This window comes from Syngnathus acus, chromosome 6 (genome assembly GCF_901709675.1).
Source record: "Syngnathus acus chromosome 6, fSynAcu1.2, whole genome shotgun sequence".
NCBI lineage: Eukaryota > Metazoa > Chordata > Actinopteri > Syngnathiformes > Syngnathidae > Syngnathus > Syngnathus acus.
In genome coordinates this window covers 3,447,043-3,474,900 of record NC_051092.1, presented here as the reverse complement: position 1 = coordinate 3,474,900, position 27,858 = coordinate 3,447,043, and the positions used below count along the sequence as shown (strand labels likewise).

Below are 27,858 nucleotides of genomic sequence, written 5' to 3'. Positions count from 1 at the left end.
TGCAAGACGTTCAATTAGAGCAAGCAAAGCATGCACGTCGGAAACTCATGTAGATTTATTTATAACATCACGTAAGAAGATGAACATGTACCTCCAGGCTTCTCTCTCGCGCACACACATACACATTGTCAACATGCGCGTTTTTCCATGATGAATCGCGGCTAACGTCAGGCTAAACATGACTCGACGCGTTTTTATTTACAACATGGCAGTGAGTTCGTCGTCATCGTGTCGCCGCTACAAATATAATAGACTTTTTTTTTTCCGGAGCAAACATTCCGTCTGTCAGTGCGGCCATTTTTTTTGTTGTTGTATCTGAAAAATATTGTTCATTTGTCAAGTATACGTGTTCACACAAACTCTCTAGACGGAATTTGTTTTTGAGGGACTCCTGGAAAATGGCTAAACGTAGCCTAAAATGACTTGGCTTTTTTCAAAACAGAAGTTTGAAGAATCTCCGGGAAGGAGCCTAAAGTGACCGTTCAAACCACATGCACGTTTTTCTTGAGACTTTTTTTGTGGGTCTACTTATGATAAAGATGCCTACCAAATTCCATGTTGCTAAGTAACACTGGGGTTGATTTAAAAAAAAAAAAAAGGCTACAACGGTCCCAAAAGTCTTTCTAAAATGACCCACTGACATTTATCTGGTTTCATTTTTTTTCACTGAACATAATTCACATTACCGAGAAGAAAGCAACACTCCTCCTTCAAGGTTTCTGACTTCCTCCCAAAAAAAACGTCCGGGAAGTCAACAACTTGAGACGATCAACAATCTATTTACATTAAGAGCTTGTCCTCTGTCCAGTGTTGGGACCCACAGTAGTTCTTCCCTCGTAATCCTCAAGCGCAACACACCCGCTCGTGGTGGCAAAAGAGGAGCGGGTGGGACGTTAGGGAGGTGGAGGTTTGGGATGACGACAAGGAAGAGGAGGACGGGTCGGTGGTGGCGAGGAGGGACGGGTAGGGGGTCATCTTCTCGATGTTGACGTAGGTGGTGTTGAGCAGGACGTAGTGTTCGCCGCTGAAGCTGGAGAAGATACTCGCGATGCTGGACACCAGGTCGGAGAAGGAGGGACGACGCTCCGGCTTCGGGTGCCAGCACTCGACCATCACCGTGTAGCTAAAAGGAAGCAACAAGGGTTCAATTTGAGGCACAAGTTTTTTTTTTGGCTCAATCAGGTTTCGCTCAGTGTCGAGGAAAAAAATAGTCTTTGACAGAGAAGGAAAGACACATTGAAAATCTCTGCCGGCTTTGACATTTTCCCTGATTGATGCGTTTTCCTGACGAGGGCGGCTGGAATGCCGCCGCGCGCGCTGAGCGCTAAGCAACCAGTCAAGATAAGGAAACACAAAGAAAAAAGAAAGCCGGCATCCGATTTCCAGGAGCAGAAGAAAAAGGGTCGCCTTGGTCGGCAGCTGTCACGTCACGTTAGGTTCAACACGCGTGTTTTTGCTTGTCTGCTTCCTGTCTCTCATGCTCATAAATCAGAAGTGGAACACTTGATGTGCACCACACGCTATCTTTGCTTTGAAACCATTTTAACTGTTCACTAGGAGCAAAAAAAAAAACCTTCATTTGATAAATCATTGAGTTGTATCTCAAATGAAAGGTCTTGATGAGAACCTTCCGGATTTATAATTTCCTCCTTCAATATAACTAACATGATGACGCAATGACCAGAACATTTTACGCCACCCTGCATCATTTTTCAAAGGTGTGAAGCTTCTTATTGAAATCAGCTTTAATTCATTTATGACTTAAAAAGAAATAACATTTGTTTTTTTAAACGTTTATTTATTTATTTATTTAAGTTTACAATTTTTAAAAAAAAATATTTGAACTGTTCCTGTCATGCTTAACTTGTTTGAGCATTGGGGAAAAAATGAAAAAAAAAACCTTTATGATATACAAGGTGAGCGGAATGCCACTTACAGGGAATCGGGGCAAAATTCGGGCTGCAGCAAGCGGCGCCCCTGCAGGAGGAAGACGGTAATGTCAAAGGAGTTGACGTCCGAGTAGGGCGGTGCCCCGCGGGTCATCAGCTCCCATAGCAGCACGCCGAACGACCACTGAAAAGCAAAACAAGAGTCAAGAGACATGAAACACATTTCTCAAATCAAGTTATCAGTGTTTAAGTTTCAAAATGAATTAGATGTTGTTTTGGTACCACGTCAGACTTGGTGGTGAACTTGTGCGTCTGCAGACTTTCCAGCCCCATCCACTTGACAGGCAGCTTGACACCGCTCTTGTTGTGGATGCTGTAGTACTCTTTGTCGTAGACGTCGCGCGCCAGCCCGAAGTCGGCCACCTTCACCGTGTAGCTCTCGTCCAGCCTGGCAACGCAAAAGCAAACAAAATTAACGTCCGGCCCCTTTGGTCCACTTTTGGTTTGGTTTTGGACACTCACATGCAGTTCCTGGCTGCCAGGTCCCGGTGGACAAACTTCTTGCTGGCCAGGTACTCCATCCCCCGGGCCACTTGGAGTCCAAAGCCCATCAGGTCCTTCACCGTCGGGTTCTGCGGGACGGCAACGGACCAATCAGTGATGTCACAAGGAGTCACATCCGAGCTTGTTGTTCTTACGTGGCCTTCGTCGCGGATGAAATTGCGCAGGTCTCCGTGCTTCATGTAGGGCAGAACCATGAGCGGCGAGCCTTCGGGCGGCAGGCAGATGCCCAGCAGCGACAGCACGTTGGCGTGGCTGAAGTCCTTCATGATGATGCCTTCCTTCAAAAACTGGGTCACCTCCTCCAAGTCTGTGATGCCTTTAGGCGAGACAGGGGCGGCCAAAGAAGTAAGCACTTCTGGAAGCGGGTCAGTATGTCCGTGTGAAATGATGGCTCGGGAAATAAAACCCTCCTCCACGTATTTTCTACCTTCCCAGCTCATGTTGAACGCAATTGTCACTGTTGTGTTACTGGGTTGTGTGTAAAAGGCACAGGTGGATAAACATTACGACGCCGACGTGGCAATTTTGCAGAGTCTCTGTATGAAAGTGGGACAACATAATGTTGAGGTTCTCTGATTGGTTGTCATAGCGACAGGAAGAAGCCTTCATATGAAACAAAAGACAACAAAGAGATGAGAGTCAAAAGGTCGAGATCCCAGGGGACAAGACCTCATCCCATCCCGTCCCCTTACTGTCATCTTTACTAGATTAAAATCCTCACCAGGCCACGCTTATTCATCACTTTTAGCGGTTAGAAGAAAAAAAACAAGTCTCTGATAACCTGATTGTGATGTCATAGTTGATTGGAAACGTTTTGCCGGGATGGCAACGGAATGTCTGTTCCTCGCTGCCTGTGTGTAAAAAAAAAAAAAAAAAAGGAGCTTACGGTTTAGAGACTTGATGGCACAGTGTTGGTTCTGACCGTCCGGCTCCAGTAGAGTTCCATGAAAGACGCATCCAAAGTGACCTGCAGGGGACACATCATATTTCATACTCACACTCATATTTAGGAAATTTACATTTAACATCTCAACTCTAATGTAGCAAATTAGCTCTCATGTTTACACACCTCCCAAGTCAGCATGCAAGAGTAAGTCAACACCAGGCTTTATTCATTAACACCCCCCCCCCCCATCAATGAATTATAGCTGCAGTTTGCGGGCATGGGAGTTCTCAGGGGGGCGGCGGTGGGAACGAAATGAGCGCGACGTTCCCCTATCACGCCGTCGCAGATGGCCGAGGGTGTCGGGTTGCGAGCGCCGCAGGAATTAGTCGCGGTGAAAATCGGAGGCTCCTTTTTCCTTCACGGGGGCAATTGTGAAGGGCTGGCTGGGGCGGGCGTCCCGCAGGGTTGCGTCGCGTACAAATTGGTGTCAAAAATGGCCGTCGTGAGTTTACGACTCACCTCTGCCGATGATTTGGTTGAGATGCAGCAGGAGTTTGTCCTGGGCGATCACCACGTGCTGGACTTCGCTCAGTAAGTCAGGATGCAGACTGGACAGGTCGATGTGGACCGGCGCCATCAGCAGCGGCGACACCAGCTCGCCCTCCATCCCGAGCCCGCGGGCCAGCGCCCCCAGCCGGGGAGACAGCAGTTCCCGGCTGGACCCGAAAAGGACGGGGACCGCTCGGCACGTCTCGGGACGCTCCGTGCCCTGGTCTGAAGGGGCAAATAAGACATTTCTGTATTTATGATAAACGGCGGGGGACAACAAGTGGCTTCCACGTACCTTCCAGCAGTGTACTTCTGTAGTCCACAGACTCGTGAGACACCATTTCGTTAGTGGGACTGACGCTCCTGGCGCTAGCAAGCCTGTCCAGATGTTGGATGTCGCCGCGGCCGTCGTACCACACCTCAGACAGATCTACAGGAGAGAACCATTCACTCTTACTTAGCTTGATTTTGACGGACTTCATCAAATTGTCTTCATATTACATTAGCTGCTAAGTTAGCGCAGAGCAATCCACCAGGATGCCTTGACCGTCTCCAACTCACCGTCAATGCGCTTGTTCCTGCGCCACATGAGCAGCGTGGCAAGCATCAGCAGGAGCAGGCTGACCAACACACAGCCCACCACCAGACCTGTGTAATCCTGTTCCTGCGCCAGCGTCACCTTGCCCAGGTGACGGATGGAGTCGGCCTGCCGCCACTGGAACAGAGTTTTGGATTAGACACAAGGGTGTGTGATGATAAAAATGTAATCAAATAATATATTCACAATAAAAATATAATTCATAAAAATGTTATCAATTATTAAATTTCATGATTTTAAGACAAATGTAACTAAGAAATTAAATAAAATCAGGACTGAATTGTTTATACACATGATAGTAGAGCTGTTTTTTTTAATATAGTATACAATTAAAAAGACAAAACTGCAAACAATGTTGAATCCAACGGAGTGTTATTAAATAGTTCATATGGACCACTTTTATCTTCAGGCAAGGTTTGATCCCCTTGAGCCTTATTGAGACAGCCATAGACAGATTATTTATACACACACAAACGCACACAGACACGCAGTTATCTGAGGTCAGATTACATCAGTGATATTGCCCCTGCTTTTATTAAATTTAGTGGATATGAGGTTACCACTTTGACTTGAGATGTGTTTGTGTGTGCGCGCGCAAGAAAACAGCTAAAGGATATTAGCCTGAAGATAAAGAAAGGTCCTCTGATAGTGTCGGCTGGGAGCATTTCCTATTTGAAGTTTGCTTTTGTTAGCTTTGTGCTAACTGCATGCTTTGCTCAATGAAGCGGGAGTTATTCCATAAAAGAATTTTTGTTTTTTTAAAACATTTTAAAACTTTTTTGAGCGACTATATTTTAAATCAATCTCTGAATGTTCTTAACTCCTTCTTCCAATTATGCACAAAAAATGTCGCTGTATTAATTCCACTCCCGTCGCATTTCACTTAAACGATCCGGGACGTAAATAGAGATTTACACGTCTCTGTCTGCGTCTTTATTGACTTCTTCTCCGGCATTCCTTGAGCGTTCCGTCTACTTTTTACAGATAGCTCAATGTGGTAAAAGCCTCAGCAGGAGGAGACGTGACGAGTGAAAGGCTTCGACATCCGGCGTCTGCTCTCACAATAAAAGTCCAGCGTGGACTGAGACTGGCATGTGTCGCCGTGGAAACGTGCGACTTTGGTTATAAAGATCAGGCTCGTCTCGAGTTGGAACGCAGAGTTTTATATAAAAGCCAGAATGCTTTTCAATGGGGGTCAATTATATGTGTTCCCCATCCCCCGATATGTGTCATGGCCGAGCAAACAACATCAGGGGCAGGAGTCGGGTTGGCCGGTTACCATTAGTCAGCGCGTGAGCGTCTGGATGTGAGCTGTGGTCTACAGCAGCTCATTCGCAAGTATTTAAATTTTGTATATTTGTGTGTTTGACGGTGCATCATCTACTGTGATTCAAAAATTCCGTTTACATCAACAGGGTGACCTTTGACCTTGTGGCTCACCTCCACCTGCAGCTCCTTGGCGGTGGCCGCGTGCAGCTCGTTGGGGACGGTGCACTCCAGCGTGTTGCCCACCAGCGTGAGGGTCTCGCAGCTGCGGTTGGACACGGTCAGCACCTGGCACTTCATGGCCTCGCGGTCCATGCGGTCGCCCTGTTGGTGCCACAGCGTCATTACACAACTCTCTTGCAAAGCAAACGCAAAACTGAATTATCGCCATGGAGACAATTTGTTGCGTGGCTTATTATAGTGTGGCGACAACACACCAGTCACTCTTTGCTCGTTCTCACTTTCTTACTCACTTTTGTTTTTCTTATACACTCCACACACACACGCAGACATACACACAGACGCACATACACAATATAGTGGCATGCTTGTTTGAGTGCAGCAGAAGGCAATAAAAAGAATGATCACATTCCTGCCGTGACAGCTCAGGATTTCCAGATTTGACACAGAGCGGAGGCTCGCACCTGTTCCCACACACACATGCATGCACGCACACTCTTAGGAAATATTGACTTACTTAGTGTGCGTATTAAAAACAATATGATGTTTGTTTCATATTTCATGTTTCAAAATATTGCATTCTATCAGGAACATTTGTTCGATATTACTGTATTTTTCCAAATTATTATTTAGATTTACTATGAAAACAAATGTAAACTAGAATTAATATTTATAAAAATAATTTCATATTTAATTTAATACAAAAATAAAATCCATGAGCAAAAAATATATAACTTTAAGAAAAAATAAACTAGTTAAAATAATGACTTAATATACTCATAACAAACAAATAAATATACCATACCATACAAATGAATGACATGAAATATTTGTCGGAATTAGCCAAGTGTCACCATGACAACTTTGTTACGGAACCTGGCAAGAAACTGTCCCAACCTCTAAATAAAGTGTTGCAGCGACAAATGCCAGGGAGTCTCTCGTGAAGCCCCATACCAGCGTTCCTTCACGCCATCCACGCCTGGCGTGTGTTGAGCTTTGTGTTTACAGTATGTTTGTCAAGTGATCAGGTGGCAAAAGTACTCACACCCCTGACTTAAGTAGAAGAACAGCTTCGTGTGTGTGTGTGGGGGGAGACTAAAAGTAGCAACACAGATTTGTAAAGGTCAAAAAGAAGAGACTCAAAATGTATAAGTAAAAAAGTACAAGTTAAATTTTACAGTCAATTATGACAATACTTGTCAAGTTGTCAGCTTTGCTAAGCAGTGCTAATAATTCAAACTTATATCAGATGCTGTTTCGTTCGTGTGAAGTTTGCCTCAAATAAAAAGCCGTCTCCGATGAAGGCGTAAAGGAAGGAGGTGGATTTAACCACAGGGCCAAGGTCACCCCAGGAGAAAAAAAAAAAATCTTTCAGCGCAGCTGCCTCGAAGCATCTGCTGTGGTCGGCAGAGTAAAATAATATTTTTTTTCAAAAAAGACCAAAGAAATAAAAATGTTTTCATTGTGTTAATTCATTTGACATTGTCAAGAGGTTTGACCTTGGCAGCAACAACAATGCACTCGCAGACATAAAGGTTGAGCCACTAAAACTGGACAAAAAAACCAAAAAACGATGGGAAACAGACTCCACTTCCTGTTTTTGTTTCTGTATTGTTTCCTTCCCGGCGTGACCCAAACAGGCGTGCACGTGGGAATGTTCGCAAAGTCAGCCACAGAGTAAACAACAAATTAGCTTAGCATTTGGCCACCTTGTGGAGCTCATGCTGACTCAGCAAATGTTGTTACCTTGCTCCGTCCACGGGCAAAGATAAAATATGAATGATTTCACAATTCAGTGGTGTTTGTTGTCTAGAAGTGCTTGAAATTTGGTCGCTAATCTGTCTTGGAAGAACCCCTGCAAAATGGCCGACAAATACCTAAAATGGCTACTTCCAAACAAAATGGGCGCCTTCTTGAGACTTCACGTGAAGAGTTCAGCGGAAGTAGCTCCAGGGCGCTAAATTTTCAACATAATTTCTAAGTCGTGGTCTTACCTTGAGCTCCACGACGCTCTTGTTGTCCTTGGATGTGAGCTTGGGGTCCTGGAAAAGGGGGTCCTCTACGTAAATCAGGTCCCACTGGTCGGTGGCGTAGCCGTCCAGGATGAACGCCACTTTGGTAACCACCGGCGGCGGCAGGTCTAGCTTGGCCAGGGAGGGCGTGGTGCACTGGATGGAGGTGCGGTTCTCACCGTAGACACAACTCTGCGAGCAGGAGACACCAAAAATATATCAAGCACTTATTTCCAAGGCTGATTTTTTTTTTTATTCAGGTGCAAACTGTGCACACTTTTTCAAACATGCTATTTTTGCGTACTTTGTGTAACGGACAAACAGAAAAAGGAAATTTTGCACCAAGTAGATGGATGAAGACGTTATATAGTTTGTTGTTGGCGTCTTTGTCCTGTCAGGTGATCCATTTGCCCCATTGTTGATATTTTCAATGCACAATCGCGCTCAGTTATCCAACTAAATGTTCACATTGTGAAAAGAAAGCGCTGGCTTTTCTCGCCGGGATCCGATCGGACGGTGCAGGAACCTCCGCTGGTGCCGGAGAGGAAATGTGAAATCTCTTTTATGTATGTGGGAAAGTTAAGACGGACAGAACATTCCGGCAGATCCCCTTTCACCCTAACTCTGCGTGTTTTTTCTTTGGCATCTTCACGCTGACGTGTAAGGAAGACAAACTTCCCACATTGCAATGGAAAGGACTGGCAAGATGGAGAATGTAACACTTGCAAAATGTAAAGTATCAACGGTCTCTTCCTCTGTATCGTCACCCAGCAGGTGCTGCTCTTCACTATTTCCATTATTTTTTTTTTAAGTGCTGACACGTCCCTCTCGTTTGCAAAATGACCTCCGCCAAGGCAAAGCGCAGCACTCAGCACTCCTCTGGGGGAAGCGACAACTTCCACAACAAGGCTTTTAGCTCAATAAATGAACGCGGTAATAGCGCTAATAGACAAAACAGTCCGACACTTTCCCATCGGATATAGGAAAACTCATCCGGGTCAAACGGCGGCCATCAGAGTGCGATGTGTGATGACATGTTGTAGTGTTTGTTTTTGTTGGCCAAATTCTCAAATTATCTCTCAACAGGAGCCCAGTGACAGATAAGAGCCCCACGGAGCATAGCAGCACGTCCTCGGCACAAAACCTTGCGGGCAAATATACGCTTACACACACGCTTCTTGGTACAGGTTATTTCTTGCCGTACCGTTGTGTAAGTTCCGTTACACATTTAGACAAATAAACAGTGACGCAACGTGAAGTTGGAACCGAAGCGTGCTGGCGCTTGCATGCTGCCGTGCTGTCCTTCAGGAGAAGACAATGGTGGTGTTTTATGGAAGCCACCACGGCAAAGAGGAAGAAGCTGAAAGGTCTTGTTAATGTGGAATGTTAGCGAGTGGTTAGCGTAGCCAATAAAAAAAAAAAGTGTCTTTTTCCTTTCAAAGACCTTCAACGCCTTCATCTGAGTGCCAACTGGAGCGTAACTCAATCCGCCAGAGACTCGTGTCTTCTGATGTGGGAATACTTGGTTGGAGCATCACAAGTTCACATGCAAAGGAACTTAATGTTGGATGCCGCAAGAGGTACACATGACGTTGAATGCCAATATTGTGCCTTAGCAAAAAAAAAAAATCGCGTATAATTCAAAGCAGCTCGACGTAGCCGTGACTTATGTGCGTGCAAAATCCAGAAGCGCCTGAAGGCCTCGCCGAGCTACTGGACTTGAATGACAAGCGGAGAAGACGTTTCCTGTCTTTGCGCTGTCCCGTCCGTCTTCCATTTAGCTCTTTTCCGTCCACATCAACACACTGGAGTCTTTTCCCTTCCAAGTGGGCGTGAGGACCTCTGATGACAATTCCATGCGCCGCACACGCGAGGCTACACTTCATTTCCTTTCCTATTGCTATTCATCTTCACGGCCTTCTGCTGGATCTTCAGCTGGGAGCTTCATGTTGGGAGTAATTAATCCATAGGGTGAAGATAAGGTGACTGTTGCAATGAGTGGAGAGGAACCACATGGAACGGTCCTGGGTTACTCTTTGGTGCTATCGTGTCACAACTTTTTACCTCTAATTACTTCTAGGTGCAAGTTATTTCCTGCTACAAATGACTTCTTAGTTTCTTCAAGTGATGTCACTCACCACATGGAAGACGACGGCATCCTGCCCGGTGGTGAGGACCATCTCTGGCTGGAGGCCCGACTGCAGGAAGAAGCCGTGAGCAGACAACGTGCAGCCTCCACTGGGGGGTGGGGGGAGCGGAGGTTAGCGTTAGCATATCTGTTGCGCGGAGATACGCGAGATGCCCACAGGGAGGTAGAAGCTGTTAGCGTTAGCGCTTTTAGCCACCTCCCACACGCTTCCTCTTTGGGCTGTCGGAACGTCACGTTACGTTTGCGCTCGGTGAATGTCGACTTTTTGATGAAAAAAACATGCCAGGCAACATGAATATCAATTCAATCAAGCATAAAATATTGATAGATAAAATCTGAATAAATAAAATTAGTTTTTGTTATTTTGACATGAAATATGGACCAAAGAAAATAAAAAAAATACTAATATAAAATATTAGGTTATACTATGTCATAACTTCAATTCAGTTCAAATTAATAAGTAGATCTATTGTTTTGTTAAAATAGATTTTTTTTTTTTTAAATTGCACTTTCCATTTTTCTTACTTCCTTGATTTAATAATAATGATATGTTTGTCACCTGATGAAGGAGCGTGACGGCTGGATGCTGTTGATGAGCGGATCTTGGTTGTAGGTGAACGGCGAGGGGGCGTGTCGCTCCACAGAGTCCACCGTCAACTTGACGGCCTGCGCCGACGGGACGGAGTGCGGAGGCGTCTTGCAGGTCAGCATGCTCGACGACAAACTGTGGGCGCCAAATTACACTTTTACATTCGGGTTACGAACATCCTAAATTGTCAGCGCGCAAAATCATCTCTGCTTAAACCTTTTCGAAGCACCAAAATTGAATTGAATTTTCATCACCTCTGGATCGTACAGGCTGCGTTGCCCACGGTAACCTCTTGTTTGTTACCGCTGTCCAGGAAAGAGCCCGTGAGGGTCAGCATGGTGCCGCCGGACTTGGGCCCGAAGGTCGGGAAGATCTTGTGGATTATCGGATCCTAGAATCAGAGATCGACTTTTAAATCAAGTGACTTATGTTGAGACTTTTACAGTAGATTCCGATGACTTTTAGGGAAGCGCGTCACTCCGCTTACCACAAAGGTGAAGGCGCCCTCCATGTGCGTGACCTTGTGTCCACTGGTGACCTTGACGGCGTGTCCCGACGGGGTGAAGTTCCCAGCGAAGACGGGGGAACACTGCATCTCAGTCCACCTAAAAAAACACAACAACACCCCCCCAGAAGACACAAGACTTAGTATGCGCCTAATCCAATCAACATCATCACGTTCTGGAGGAATGCAACTGGCAAAAACTGGCAAGTGGGGTTTTTTTTTTTGCTTTTTAATTGGTGGATTTGTTGAAAACAAGAGCGGAAAGTCAGGATGCTGATTTTTTTTCCCAGCAATTTTCCACTTAGCAGAGTCATGTGCTGAATGTGGAAATCGGGGATGGGACAGGGGGGGATGGGATTCTGGGGGGGCTTCTTAACATTCTTTAACACACACAATAAGCTCCATTAAAGCTGATCCTATAGGACCCCTTTGTTGCATCCACACACACACACACACAGACCTGTTGAGATTGTCTTGTCTGGGAAGTTTGCAGGGGTTGCCGGCCAGCTCCACGCTCACAAGCGACGCCTTGAAGCTCTCCGTCTTGTCGAAACCAAAGTTTTGACCGCAGATGGTCACCACGGTAGAGCCACGGAGAGGCCCAGATGATGGAGACACCTGAGGAAACATATTCCCATCGTTCACCTTGGAACTCTTAACTCATTCAGTACCACTGATGGTTATAGACGTCAAAGTTATTAACTGGGTTGGCAGTGAATGAGTTAGGTGAAGTAGCAAAACCAGCGCTGGTTCCAAAAGGGACAAAGTTGGGTTGAGGATTTGACCCGGCACGTTGGGATCAAGTTTTGGATCCAGCAAGAAGTGAAAAGTTTTGTCCAAATACAGTCAAATTTGTCATTATTAATTTGTGGCTAGCATCTTAAAAGGCTACAAAAGGAATGTGCGTCTCCAAATGTCAACATAAATCTGAAATGTTTGAGTTGGACGGGATTGGCTTGTGCAGGTGTTGCTAATGTTGTGTGTTTAATGTTAGATGCACATTCCGTCCCAGAAAAGAAGATGAAAAGTGTTTTCCCAAGTTTTTTTCACGGCTGTAAAGAAAGCAGTGGCGTGTCCATCTTCACTTGGCGCGGACGACCCAAGAACAACAACGGCGTCGGCGGGGAAGCTCCATCTGAGCTGAAAGCGGTCCACGGAATACTGCTTGATGGAATACTGTCCAAACACTTCCACAAGCGGCATTCCACACGCCGGTCATCTGAGACGGTCGGGAACAGACTTTGTGACGGCATCACGCCGCTTCACAGCACTCAACACACATCAAACAGACAGCCTGTTTTTTTTTTTGTGGTTGCCATGGTTACCTTGGTGCGTTATTTCTCCCTTGTGTTGCTTCTAAGCACAGGTTTTTTTTTATCCTGAAGTCATTATTACTCCCAGGTGCAGGCTACTTCCTGTGGCGGTTACCTTGGTAACCACGGGAGCGCAGTAGTCCTGCGTCCAGACGGAAGGGGCGTGGCACTGGTGGGCTCGAGTGCAGCGGCCGTCGCACCAACCGCACTCGGTCACCCGCGAGGACAGCAGACAGGAAGTGCAGGAGGTCAGCTGACCACAACCCGGGCCAATCAGGGGCACTTTGGTGATCTGTTGGAAATGTCGGACATTGTAAAAAAACAGTTGCAGCGTTGAAAAATTGTGCCTCGTCATCGTCAGAACGTATTTGATTAATTTGGAACCTCAACGACATCACCTTGTTCCCGGTGGCCACCAGCAGAGCTCCGCCTCCCCGGCCGTCGAGCAACGCCGTCGAGGACGTGACGGGTTGCGAGTCCAAGCGCAGGTTGACGTGCGGCGAGGCCAAGCGTGAGAAGCGTACCTGGAAGAGACGCCAAAGTTGCGCGTGACCGATCGGAATCACACGAGAGGCTCTTCTCTACGCATACGAACACACACATTAGAAACACACAAGCACTCTCATGTGTGCTGTGTGTGTGACAAATACATTTACAGGAGGAATCTATTTAAAAGAAATGAGTGGATCTTATGTTGGGAACCGGCGACCTCTCGACCACCTGCGCTGGGCGCAAAACGACAAAAAGATGGCGAGAGTGTCGTTCATTGTTTGAAGCTGTCAGCTTTTGCTGTATTTCAGTTTCCTGCTCGCGCCGACTCCCCGCCACCGCGCTCAGGAAACATTTCTCCCTTCGGCTTCGCTCTGAGTCCACTGTGGGAATAACACAGCGGTCGCAGTGTTTGTTCGGCAAACATCAGCACCCCCCCTCCGCGAGCCCCCCCCCTCCTAACCCGCCTAATACAATAAGCTGTAATTCACACCACCATTAACTCCTCCAGGCGGCCATTATTCTCACTGTTGCAAAAGCTAACGTTGAACCGCTGGGGAGGTTGCACGTTTGACAATGTGTGTGAGAATGAGGAAGTATGTAGACAATCACATCCAGACAGAAAACCTCCACCACCACCCCTCCCCATCACACAAATCACCAACATTGTGAAGGTCCCAAACTTGACCCCTAAAATTCACTCAATTTCTTTCTCACCCATAAATTGATCAAGATTCAGTCTTAGGTGGAAAATGTTGAGCAAATGTCTTATTTTGTTGAAAGGATTATCAGTCTGCTTAAAATATTAATAAGAAAATATCGGCAGTGATAATTATAGTAATGTTCCTGCTGTCGATATTGTGCTGCACGTGTAACATTTGTGTCAAATTAATTTCGTAATCCTGAAATAAGGTGACTACGATTTCCCTGTGGCAGTGTGGCTCCTTGTGACTTAATTCCGATACTATTTGCTGACCTGTATATATTAGATGACCTGAGATGATATTAACAATACGTCGAGCGAAAGGTGAATGAGCTGACGTGTCGGCGAAGCACAAGCGAGCTGGGAAGTGGCGACAGCTGCATGGAAAATGGCGGGATGCCATAGCCAATGAGAGAAGCTGCTGAGTTGCGGTGGGGTGCAAAGGGGGGTTCACGCTGATCGGCACGTTAATGGCCGAGCGGCGGTCTTCACCGACACGTTCCCTCGCATGACATTCCCAACTCAGCGAGGGTCTCGTGCAGCTGTTGCTGTGTGTTTTTCTCCAGCAGCTGTCCTTTCAAATGAAATGTCCATCTATGCCACACAAGGGCAAAAGTATTGGGACAAACAAAGATGCAAAGATAAAATAATCAATCAGAGGCTATTTTGATTCCAAGCGGCTATATGAGCTCATTTTGGATATTTGGAAGGATTAGTTCTACAGATTTTGATTTGGAATTAGAAGAACGTATACTTGACAAATATTTGACGCGAGTTTGCGAGAGCTTATTGTTTTGGTCATTGAGTGTGGGCGGGGCATGTCGGCAAGGTTTGGCGGTGACAGTGTGGGAAAATTCAGGCCCCTAAGCCAGTTCCACTTGGCAACGTGAAATTTGTATGGCATGTCTATAATAAGTAGGTCCACAAAAAAAGTCTTAAGAAGTCAAGCCTGAAAAGACAGAGATTTTGGTTAGAACTTGACTAATTATGCAACTTTTTTTTCCTTCTTGAATATTTTGGAATTTCTGCCGCAGAGGCTAATCTCACTAAATTGGTCGTCAATTGTGAGCTGACCCACAAAAAATGACTGCGATGACTGAAAAGCAGGTGGCCATTTTGGTTGAGGCTAATTTGTAGGGACTCTTTACTTGGAATATTTGAAAGATTCCTCCCCTTAAGAACAAGTTTTACTTATGCTACATGATTTTGTGTTGTGTATTGTGAATTTTGCAGGCTTATCTATGATGAGTAGACCCACAAAAAAAGTCTGAGAAGTCACGCTTAACATGACATGAAGCCTTCCATTTTGGCTACTTCCAGCAGTCTTTCAAAGACAAACTTCTCCAAGAAATGTTTATCCTATTGCTAGGAACTGAAGCACGTCCAGACAGATGGGCAGCACTGAACATTTCAGTTTTGGCCATTGCATGCAGCAAAAGTTTACGATTTGCCGTGCGCGACTCGACTCCAACTTTAACAACAGTGACTTGTCCTTCCTGACTTAAATACGTTAAAACGCTGAAAGAAAGGCAGCAGGTGGGAACGCCAACAAACAGCTGCTCTTTGTGCACGCTACACGCCAAACGTGGCGTGAGTAGTGCAACACGGCAGCCTCACTGAGCAGATGTCAAGCTGAGGCCTGTCATCCCTAAAAACATTTTTTTTCCAATGAAACACTTTCCAACTTGGAAAAGCTTTCAATCAAATATGCTGAGCATTTGACCGTAGGACTTCTTGGAAATACTAACCCCCAGCAATATCTTCTCCGGCCCTCATAAACTCACGCCATAACGAGATGAGAACAGGTGTCTCCCTTCGGTCCAGATACATCAACCCGAGAACTACAATTTTGACGGCGGTTCTTGCGGTCCAAACACACAACGGGCCTCATTTACTAACAGTGATTCCAATTGGATATTTTTACCACCCAGTACCTGAATAAGGCGTCCGTCGGCGGTACCCAGGAAGGCAACAGCGCGTCCGTGGACGGGCAGCACCTTGATGGAAGTCACCAGGGTTCCCGTGAGCTCCTTGTGCCAGTACTCCAGACGCTGGACAAACTGGGTCACCTGCAGGCGGTATTTGCCCTCCTTGCCCTCGTGGATGCCCTCGTGCGGGTCGCACTCGTCCGACGAGGTCTGCGTGGAGACGATGGGCATCAGACAAACATCTCAGCTTTGAAGATTAGCAACATTCTTTCCAAACTCTTTTAATCACTCACGTGCAAGAAAAAGTGAAGCACTGTTTTTTTTTTTTTCTTTCAGGCTCACACGTTGCTCTTTGACATTAAAGTCCAACATATCATCTTACGCCCGAATGGCTGCTGGTGTAAAAAAACGAAACCCAATCATGTTACCGTTGTAGTCGGAACAATAGCGACCGGTTAAGTGCGTGGTGTTCGATGTCTGACATGGGCGCCCCGCGGTGACGCGAATACGGTGACGGAACTTTGGACCGGCGCCATCAATCAAGTCACACGACAAACCTGAGAGAAATGTGAGATGCACAGGTGCAGTTGCACACACCGTGTGAAGTCCAGATTTACATTTGTGAATGCTTCATAAAAATGAAACATAAAAGGACCAATAAGCCATGTCATTTGCATTTTGCTGCAGGGTTGCCCGCCTAGCGTAGATCAAGGGTTCTTCTCGTACCTGTTACCCCCCCAACCATGCGTCGGTGCCGAGGTCATGATGCAGTGAAGCTGAGAAAACAAGCAAAGCTTTGGTGCGGTCAAGCGGTCAGGTCAAGGACCTTAAGAGCTCCCCTTGTGGGTCATTAATGATTAATGAAAGCCGAGGCCCAGCGCTGAAGGCCATGACTAAACACAAAGAGATCAAAAAAGGGGGCGGGGGGCTTTCTACATCAAACTTTGGTTCTGTTCACTGCGTTTGTTGGACGCTCCAGCGGGCGCAGACACAACAAGAGGCTAGCGGGCCAAAGCCACGCTCTCAGACAAGTGCCACTCGCCGGGGGAGTGTTGCGGCCATTTCCCATGATGCATCACAATCCGGCACTCCGTTACGAGCGCAGCCTGATGAAAGACGAGCTAAGCGGGGCTTAGCGCAGCTCAGGAGGCCTCACACAACCTCCCCCCAATGTATGAAAGTAGATAGCTCTTAGTCTGATATTATATCACAAGGGCTGGTGGGTTGTAAAAAAAAAAAAAAGAAAACTTTTAATGTCTGGAGTGGACAACAATACGATTGATTTTCTCACACAAGATGGCCGTAAGTGGCCAAGGGGCCATGTCAGGGCTCAAGCAGCTTCTCATCCGTAATGTAAATCTTGACCTGTTGTCGGGTACTATTTCTAATAATAAAGTGCTAACAGGCTAACAGGTGTTATGCTAATATAGAGCAAGATAGCAACCAGATCCAGGACTTTATATCTTGCCTTGTGGTTAGTTCTAACTGATCAAAAATGGATCAAATACAAATGTGCTAATAGTATGCTAACATACCAAAAAACTGGCTCCCTGAGTAGCAAAAATGCCAAAATAGATCCAAAAGGAACTGCTCTCTTAACCCGTAGAGGGCCACGACTTATAACGAAAATGCTCAAATTTGGGAAACTATCTGTGGAAGATCGCAACGGCTGTAGCAGAAGCGCTAAAAATATCACTCCAGATTAGCATAGATGTAAAGAAAGATAGCTACGTAAACAAAAGTCCTAAGAATGAATCAAATGCTAAAATGCGTATAGTATAATAGGTATGCCAAGGGTCTTGGACAAAAATAAAGTTGGTACCAATGGAACCACCGGTATGGGTGACCTTTGAACTGGGGACCAGTGAACTGGAGCGGTTGTTAGCTTGAGGGTGTGTGTGAAAGTGAAACGACAACACACGTCCATCTGCAACTCGACTCTCCGTGTTGTACATGCACATTTGTCGCGGCACGTGTGCCGCCATTGTCACAGCGCAAGGGTCAGCTGACAATGCGGCGACTGCGCCCTGCCCGATGGCGCCCATGCAAATCCTCGGCGACCCAACTCTGGCCCAGAATCACGCGCAACGTGGCCTCTGAAGACAGCAACGTCCTTAGCCAAATGTTGCTAATTTGAAGGATTTGGTGCGAACAAGCTTAATTACATGGCGACCGCTTGTTGCTAGGCAGAATTCAGAGAACACAACCACTTTTGCCCCATTAATTAGTCAGTTATATATTTAGCTATTTTATCTGTTAGATTGTACGTTAGTGAGCTAGCTCTACACCAAATTGTTGTTTTATATAAAATATCACTTTTGTTAGCGGAATGTGATGGATGTGTACACCCTGCACCGAAACGAAAGATGCTACAGTCCATCATCTCACGTCATCTCACGCCAGGAAATGGATCGCTAACATGTCGAACACAAATAGGGTGCGCCATCATTTTTTATTCACGGTGCATGTGTAGGTGTACCTAATGAAGTGGTAGGTGAAGAATATTGTAGCTGTTGCAGGGACTCTTGGGTATTCCGGAACTTTTCCATTCGCATACTTTCCGACAGCACGGAAGCAAATGAACAATGTCAGCAGGTCACTGACAAAAAAAAATGGTTCTGCTTGGGAGCGCCGGAATCTTCCTGAGGGCAGATCCATCAAACACTCCTCAGCCAAGTGCAATCCTTCATTTAATCACTCATTCATTCATTAATCAGAGAAGCATGTGATTGCCATTAGAAACATCTCGAAAAACGATCCCAGATAGAACCAATTGCTGGATGCAGAATCAAGAGCCAGATCTCAGAACCACAAGCAAGATCCAGAAGATAGAACCGGCATCTAGAGCCAGAACATGTGGAGACCAGTTCCAGAACCGCGTGATACAAAGCGAGCGGAATGGGTTGGGTCGTGTTCTTTAACGGATTTTCAAATAATATCAGTTTTTTTTTTAAACAAAACATGGTTTGAGTTAGTTTTCATTTTTATAAAAGCATTTTAGTTTTTAGTTTTCTTCATTAATGAAAATTTATTTTAAATTTTAGTTAGTGTTTGTCCATTTTAATAAGCTTGGATTCTGCTTATGGAAACGAAGCCCAGAACCGCTGAATGAGTTTTTGTTTTTTAGGTTGTTTTCCTCCCAGACTTGTATATTTGCATTGGGTTGCTTGGAACTCATGATTATACAAATGAAGAGGCGGGCTCCATAAAATGCAAAACATAAAACTGCTTTTTCTTTTGTGCGCTAGATTCTGGTGCTACCTTATCCAATACATGACAGAAAAAACAAACGTGTAAATAATTTGAAATTACAGCTGCACTTGTATGTCTATCTGTCCATTTTGATTAAACCCCACCCCCTAAAAAAAGTTTAGTTATTTTTAAAAAAGCGCTACATAAATAGTTTGTCGTCTTGATAGGAAAGTTTATCTCCTTTTTATTCTCTTGTTTTGGATGCACTGTGCCCAGTGTGCCTGTGTGTGTGTGTGTGTGTGCTACTTGAGAGTGCACACGCAAACACACACACACACAGAAGGGGTGCTGGCATTGTGCTGGGATTACGTTGGAATGAGATGTCTGCAGCAGATGTTTGCCGGACTGTCAAAACATGCTCCCATGTGACCTGGGACCCTGAGACATCCCGAGCGGATTGGATCAGATAGCGGTCAAACTCATAGTATTTGAGACTTTGGCGATGATTCGGGTAATGTAATTGGTTGAAAGGTGACCAAATCAAAAATTTCATAGCAAAACATACTGCAAAGTACATGAAGGAGCTTAAAAGACGTAAAAAAATATCAGTGTTGCTTTAATCGCGGCTTCATCTTCAAGGCAACATTTCCATCATTTTCTCATGTCGTTTTCCCACGTATGTGCGCGTGCGTGCGTACAGCCATGCAAAGCTTTCAATTAGTAGTTAGAGGAGAAGCTCGGCGGCCAAAGGCCTGCACGCCGAGCTGGACTCTGTGATTAGAACGTTTTTCAAAGGGCAAGGAAGGAGAGCCATCCCATGTCAGCGAGAGGACGACGTGATGGGGGGAAAAAGCAAAAGATTGATTTCGTGTTGGAGTTATGGGTTAGTACGGTGTAGTATTTCATGTTGAACCACAAATAGTTCATCTTTTAATTAATAATCCTAATTGGTATCTCAAAACCCAAAGTTTAACCCCAAAACATTAACCTTCGTCTGGCTGCTGCTCATTTCCCAGCTTGACCGCTAAGCATGTTATCAAGGATAACAAAGATAACACATTTGCCCGTTTGTTCTTGGACAACACGAAAGAAAGCGAACACCCGGGTTTGATCATTAACCAAACGGAGAGTCGTTGTCAACTCATGTGGAAAAACAGCCGGGAAATGCCTGCGGACACGAGAAAATTGGAGAAAAGTGTCGCGGAAGTGTCGAAAATTATCTTTTGAACAATGACGTCAACAGCTAACAATGGATCGGAGAAGCTGCGAGATTGGAGAAATTTGAGTGGACGCTCATTGTTTTTCATCACTCTAAAAAGAGCCGCCGTAATAAAAAAAAAAAAAACTATTATGGATCAATAAGGGAGTGACACAACTTTATGGGTTAATCGTTCAACCCAAAATGGTGGCTCAAATGACGAACCCACAAAACAACCAAAACAGATGTGTTGTTTTGTAGTTTATTGATTTGACCCGAATCAAGTCGTGTCAGTCCTTAGTGGACCCATATTGGGTTAAAATATTTTTAAAGGTACCCATGGTCTTTTAGTTTCTATATTAGTCAAAAGCATCAGATTTCAAAAACTATGCCCTCTAGTGGCTATAAGCAGTATAGCGAAAAACAATATCTGATTGGATGCTGATAAGTGCTTTAAATTTCCGACAATGCCAGGGCATCACGTTTCTCGTCTTGGATAAAACGCTAAGACTTCACACCATTTTGTTTCGTTTCTTGCGCAATGTCACATTCACAGGAGCCGTTATTTTCCAGCATGCTACTGTAGCGTGACCCAAGATGGATGCGAGATGGGATGAGTGGAACAAAAGCAGGGACAGGACAGGGCAAGACGGGATAAGAACATTCATTCTTTTAGTGCCTGCCGAGGAGCCGCCCGCACCGCTGCCCTGTCGTCAACGCTGGCACGGCACGTCGGGGCATGCTTGGATCCAAAACCAAAACGCCTTAGCAACAGAGCACCCCCCACTTTTGCCCCACAGAAAGGAGCTTACGTCATCTAAACCTGCAAATTAAACATTGAGCTTGTGTGCACCGCTGCTTTGAAGAAATTCGAGAATATTTACAGTTGAGAGGATAAAATTCTAAAATTTAGGGGGTATCATCACACTCCAGCAAACTAAGACGTCATGGTTAGTCAGCAAAAGCAACTAAAACGCCTCATCAAATTTCCACGACTGATACACGGAATAAGTGGTGCACGCTTCAGGGTGGACGCACCCCCACGTAGGTTTTCCAGGTGTCCATGCGATGACTATAGCACACTTAGCTTAGCTCATGAATGAGATAGCGTCTCAGCAAGAAGCACACCTGCTTTCCAGGCTTCCGATCCAAACTCAGAACTCTGTTGCGTAGACATACATATAAGACGAGTTTTCATTCTTTCGAGATTCCCTCGTGACTCTTTGAGGACCAACAGGTGCAGGTTTTTGTGTCCAAATGTGGTGGGAACTCAGACATAGAATAAAATAAAATAAAAAAAGAATTTAATTAAATAAAATTTAATTAAATAAATAAATGTGCCTTTAAAAAAAGCGTTCTCTTGTCCCGTGTGGCACGGAATGTCAAGGTTCCCAAAAGTCCCCCCCAAAAAAAAAAAAGAGGATCCACGTCCACATGAGGTCAAAGCGCCGATCCGATTAGCATGGATCGGAAGAAAAAGCAGCAAATGCTGATTGCTTTTAAATTCAATCTACCGACTGATTGATCACACGGCGCCACGCAAGCTAGCAGCGGCACTTTTTGAGCGACGGCCATTTTAATTTTGGCCGCCCCCGCTTTTCACGAACAAATAGACAACACATTGATTGCGCGCCGGGCGACCATCATTTCTCATTATGAAAAAGACGCAAGCACGGTTGTGATGTATTGGACTGTCGTGGTTCCTAATTAAATGAAAAGCACATAAGGAATACGAATACACATTTGGAGGTTTCACATTTGACACTGCAAGCGCACAAGGATTGATTCTTCATCACAACTCATGGAAATAAAAACTTGGAGTAACATTGGTGACTGTCCGAAAATAATTAACATTTATTTGGTACGATTCTTTTACTTTTTTTTCCTCTTTATCATTGTCAGCAGATTTATATGGATAGTATAGTTTATTTTCACAACTGTATTTGTCTAGCTGGACTGTTGAAATATTTTTCCCCCCCATAAAAACTTAACTGTATTTTTAATTTGTACTATTTTAATAGTGTCTTTACATCTGCCGTTTTCATTTATTTGACCTTTTTTGCCTCCCGTTCATTTCAATGAAAGTTATGTTGCCCCACCATCCAGCAATGTGTGAGTCATCATTAAAAGCATCCCTCATGCCCTCGAATTAGGAGGCTCGCTGGCGTTGACAACCGCCACTTAAAAAACTTCAAAGATGCTCTTTCCCGCTGCGCTTTCAATGCTCGCCAGATTTCTACTGGGACGTTTTTTTCCACTTCGTCCGGCAAAAAAAAGCAACATGAAAAAAAATAAAGACCAAAATAAGCTTGTGTGCGCTCGAGTGCTTCAACTGCAGACAAACGTGATGAATTTATGAGTCTGCTTATCATATCTGAGTCAAGCGGCTACCTGCCAGCTGCTCATCTGAAGGGTCATAAACACAAATTATGTGTACTTGTGCCACCTTAAATAAAACTCAGATACTTGGGCCAAAAGAAAAATGGAATTAAGCAAATTGAGTACTTGAAAAACAATTGCAGTCTATCTGTCCCTCTTTTCATCCGTCCATCACTCCAACCTGACACAAAACTTGATATAAAGTCAAACAGGCCTCACATTTAGAGCGCAATAAAAGCTCAATAAAAAAAAAAAAAGTTAACGGGACGTCGTTAAGGTGAGCTAGCAGAGCGGCAGGTGTTCAGTTTGCTTAAGAGGAACTTGGACGTAAAATCCAACCGCTGATATCCTTGTAATGTGTTTACGAGATGAGAGGCTGTTACCGAGGATGGCCTCCGGGGGCAAAACTAAAAGATGTCCTCGTTGGAGGCCACGCACTGATTAGAATAATACCCAAGAGTGCAATGTAGCAAAGAGCTGGACAGCTAACAAGTTAACGTAAAGTCTTCGTGTGATTATTGATCAAGTGTTTGATTGATCTGGAGGGTCGGGCGGCTGAAGGGTTGGGCCGTAAATGTCTACTGTAAATAAACAGCTTTGTCGATGGTATTGGAATGCCCCCCCGGACCCTCATGACAGGGTTACATGATCGATCCCGAAAGCAGCGGTGAGCTTTGGCTGCAGTCTGTGATACTTTGTCCTAAAATGGACGCTTTATGTGAGCAAAGAAGCGGGTGGAAAAAAAAAAAGGCACCAGATAAGTGCACCAAATATGGTCGATAGAGCGAACGCCGTTGCACTTTCAACTCGCGCTTTCATCCATACACACGCATCTTGAGCGGAAAAATTCCTAAATTCCATTCGTGCAATCAAGGACGAGATCCCGGAAGATAAAACGGCTCTAAAAGGATTCGGGAGTCGTCTTGGGCTACAACGCAGCAGCGCATAAATAAGCATTAAAAAAAACAACAGCAGATGACGATGGACCTCATTTGCATCCATTTTGAATCACAACATTTCCATACTGCAGCAGCAACTTTGAAGCTTTTAAGAACACTTTGCATCAAGCATGCACGTGTTGGAATTGTCAAATCATATGAAAGCCCAACTGTCAACAAGTATCTCATTTTATCCACCCATCAATTCATCCATTGCTAGGGCGGCCATTTTGCCAACAACACGCGTTGCGGGTCACTCACCACGTTGTAGCAGGCCTTGCCGTCGGAACCGGTGAAGTGGTACGGGTCCACCGTGTTGCACTTCTGCATGTACATGCGGAACATGTTGTTCAGGTGCTTGATGCTCATGACGCACACGGCCGAGTTGGCGGTGGGCTCGTTGGAATCGGGCTTGCCGCGGGCGAAGGCGGCAAAGAGCACGTCGTCGCCCTCCTCCACCTCCAAAAAAAAAAATCAGGACAAATTTCAATGACAAAAACAAATGTGAGCACACGCAGAGAACTTACAAAGCTACAATCAATACCTTCAGATGGCGCTGCAGCTCCACATCGTCGCCCACCTTGGTCACGTGCGCCGCCTGCAGCAGGTTGAACACTTTGTCATCTTGGGCCGAGCGCCGCCGCCGCCGCTTGTCGGTGCTGATACACTCCAGCGGCATCTCCACGTAGCGGCGGATGACCAAATCCGAGGAGCACATCCTCACGATGCGCGTGTGGAACGCCGGCGAGTCGCGGCTCACTTGCTGCACAGTCAGGAAGTACGTGAAGGGCCCGCTGTGGAAGGAGTGAACGTAGCGCAGGTAGTATTTCCCTCGCAGTGACGGGATCAGATCCATGTGAGACAAGCTGGAGAAGAAGGTGAACCCGTCCTGGCTGGTCTTCATCTTCCTCAAGGAGATAGTGCGAGGCCGGGCGGCAACCTCGGCCGGCGTTCCCGAATCGGGAATCTCGGAATTGCCGGCGAAGAACACAATGATGTTGCTCTCCACGCTGAGCACCTGCGAGCCCGACGGGCCGGCCACCACGTCGGCGTCGGCTGGTGTCCCCTTGCCCGGGCTGACCTTGCTCGCGAAGCAGTAAACCTGTTCGTTCACCGTCTTAGGACTGTTGTCCTCGTCCAGCACGTGGCGGCGACAGACGCCGTTGTCTGCCGAGCCGCAGCTGTACAAGCCTTTGTCGTACATCTTCTCCACCACCAGGGCTAAATTGCGGTTGTCCACCTCGCCGCCGGCGCCGCCGGACCCGCAGGTCTCGTTGGCGAGCAGCGGTCCCGTGCGGTACTCGGAGAGCTTGGTCAGGTTGGGCGCCAGAGCGTAGATCCGGTTGACGGCGCCCACGTAGACAATGCCGTCCAGCGTCACCATGTTCTGGACCGGGAAGTCGGCGGTGAACATCGGGAGACGGTGGTCCGATGAAAGGTTGACCTTGGATGACTCGGAGGGCCCGTTGCACTGGCCTTTGGCGCCGGGCGACCACAGGGACCACCACAACACCAAAACCACGTGCAGCGTTTGCAGGAAGCACAGGCTCATCCTGAAGACAAACCACAAACAAGTTAGTGGTACACACAAAAAAAAAACACAAAGTGGAGAGCGAAAAGCACCACAAAAGAAAGTGGGGAAAAAACTGGATGGCAGAAATAATTGGAACTTTAAAACAGTGAAACACAACAACAAGACACAAAATGGAAAACAAAGGAGAACATTAAAACAATGGAACAAGAACAATTATAACACAAAAAAAGTTAGACACACAAAGTAGAACACGGTACGAGAAGTTAAATCAAAGACAACACAAAAGGTGAAGCAGAAAGATCAGAACCAAAAAAAAAACAGAACAGAAACAAATTAATGGCCGACAAGTGGAAAGAAAAATGTGGACTGCAAAAAAATAGAATGCTAAAAATGTAAAAGGGCACAAAGTGGAACACAAAAAGTGGGCCACCAAAAAGTAGAACACACCACCCAAAAAAAGCATAAAAGCAACCAAAGCAAAAGAAAATGGAACAAGTGAACAATAAATGTGATGGTGCACATCAACATCTCGACTTTGCTGTGTTCTGTGTGAAACTCACTAAACTTGAGGGTGCCATCATTTTTAGAATGCAGCTATTTTGCAGGGACCTTTGTGTGAAAGGGGTTCTAAGACAGCGAGGCCTCCGGGGAGCATTACGATAGACTCAATTAAAAGCAGAGGCGGGACGGACCCTGGTGGGACATGATAAATCACCCGGCGACTCAATAGCGGCACGCGGGGTGGGTGAAAGGCGAATTGGAGGGGGGGGGGGGGGGGGGGGGGGAGCTTTGCGGTGCTACTGTAGAATTTGCAAAATGCTGGTTGAGCTTGATGTGGCTGTGACACATGCGGTGGCGTGAAAGGCATCAAAACAAGAGTAGCTTTGCATGAGGGATGGAGATGAACTCTGTCACGATAAATAGGGGCCCCATGTGGGAGTGGGATTATAAGCCCCTTTTTGATTTGACTAAAATATTGAAATGTCAAGTGCATGTGAACACACTATCAAAATCATCAAGTCCATTTAGGGGAAAGGAAGAGGGGCAGAGGGTCCACTGACAAAACAAATACTATACTATCTATTATACAATACTAAAATATTAAACAAAATAAAACATATTTGGACCAAAAAAAAAAAAGAACAAAAAAGTTTTAATTAAGATGAAACGCATCTTATAATTTATATAGTCGATACTGTATGCATCGAGAAGGTCGGGAGTAGGGGCCATGGATAAAAATACTCTTTATAAACAGAATCCACAAACTCCTTTTGACATGGACGACATAAATTTTCTTGTGGGCAACTTTGACGCACAGAGAGGATCACAGAGGAGAGGAATCACTTTGACTGCTAAAGCGTGAATGAATAATGGTATGGTCATAAAAATGTGTGTGGGGTGCACCTGCAAAAAAACACACAATGGTAGTAAAGTAAAAGCACAAAAGATGTGAAAAAGTTGCGAATTGAAGAGGAAAGTGAGTCATGCAGAGTACACACACACACACATATATATGCACTTGCATGGCAAGCAAAGGCGCACGCACACACACGCGTGAGCAGACAAAGCCAAGTCAACAACACGTTGATTGTATTCCAGCCACTCAAACCAGCATAAAGTTTATTATTAAATATAATAATAAAACGTAATGCGGCGGTTTGGGCTCACCTGTTCGGCGGCGTTCAAATCATACTCCACGCAAGAAAGTTCTCCAAATTAGTCCAAACAGAAGCAAAGGCAAGTCAACTTCTCCTCTTCTTCTTCTTCTTCTCCTTTTTTTGGTGATAAATACAAACAAAAACAGTTGACTTGGCGCGTGAGGAGAGAGCGCAGATGCGTGCGCGTAGCCGATACGATGCTGCCGCTTTGCCGCTCCGTTGCGTGCGCGCTCGCCTCCCACCGCACGCGTGGCTACAAGCCACGCCCACGGTGCCGTGACGTCAGGAGGTGCCCCTCTGTTGTTTGTCTGCTCAGGTGAAACTTTTTTTTCGTCTCTCTCTTGACTACTTTTTAGTCAGTTTCTTGTATTTGGTTTCACTATAAAACGTTTGCTCAAACTTTTTTTTACAGTTTTATCTAATAAAATGACCATGATCAACATTGAGTGCCACTAATTCGTTCTATTCCACATCCCCTCCAAAAATTTGTAATGAGGAAAAACTATACTATTTTATATTGTATAAAAAACATAGAGTGGTAACATAATACAATAAAGTGCAAAGAATCAGAGGTGTTGCAACAGTTTAAAAATTGTAAAACATTTGAATTGTTGCATCTAAGCGGATTATGACAGCAAAGTTTGATGACTCACCAATAGTTCAGTAGCAGTGTATGCCAGATTTGTCTATTTAAACTTTACCCCTGAAGCCAGTTGTACTTGGCAATTTGAAATTAGGTAAACAAGTCTCTCATCAGTAGACTCAGGATTTTTTTTTTCCAAAATTCTTGCCTGGAAAAAAAAACCAAGTCTGCCATTTTAGTTTAAAATGGCCATGTTGACTTCATTTATAGTTCTTCAAAGGCGAGAGATTTTGCCCCAAAGCCAGTTGTACTTAGCAACATAAAATTTGGTCGACATGTTCATCATGAGTTGACCCGCAAAAAAGTCTCAAGGAGCCATGCCCGAAAAGCCCCACAAAGTCACCCATTCCAATTTGAAGTGGCCATTTTTAAACTGGCAAACTTGTCCTACATATTTTGCCCGATTACGCCGCAGCTCGGTTGAGCGTTAAACGCTACAAGTTAACGTGAAGCACAGAGACAGTGATTGTCATTTCCTCTGCACCTGACTCCTCCATCCACAAACTGAGTCACACGTGGAGCGACGACTCGCTGAGCCGTAAATAACGAACTGCGTGGCCGCGGAGTGTCGTGAATCACGGCCAAACATTCCTTTGTGCCACTTCCTGAAAGAAAGCAGGACAGCGACACACACACAGTCACACACACAGTCACACACACAGTCACACACACAGTCTCACACACAGTCTCACACAC

The 27,858-nt window shown here is 45.5% G+C and overlaps 1 protein-coding gene across 1 annotated transcript; it reads right to left on the bottom strand.

Moving 5' to 3' along the window:
- Positions 1-225: 225 nt before the first annotated feature.
- On the bottom strand, positions 226-27,820 carry met (MET proto-oncogene, receptor tyrosine kinase). Its single transcript, XM_037254643.1, has 22 exons — positions 26,530-27,820; positions 23,872-24,880; positions 23,589-23,786; positions 15,627-15,830; positions 12,899-13,024; positions 12,616-12,792; positions 11,648-11,805; positions 11,170-11,287; positions 10,937-11,073; positions 10,653-10,817; positions 10,083-10,182; positions 7,927-8,136; positions 5,927-6,076; positions 4,450-4,603; positions 4,184-4,318; positions 3,859-4,113; positions 3,340-3,420; positions 2,588-2,769; positions 2,412-2,521; positions 2,172-2,337; positions 1,937-2,073; positions 226-1,123 (listed from the first exon to the last, which is right to left on the bottom strand). Exons 2-22 carry the CDS (start codon positions 24,877-24,879, stop codon positions 844-846), a joined length of 4,251 nt encoding a protein of 1,416 aa, XP_037110538.1. The 5' UTR covers position 24,880; positions 26,530-27,820; the 3' UTR covers positions 226-843.
- Between the last annotated feature and the right edge of the window lie 38 nt (positions 27,821-27,858).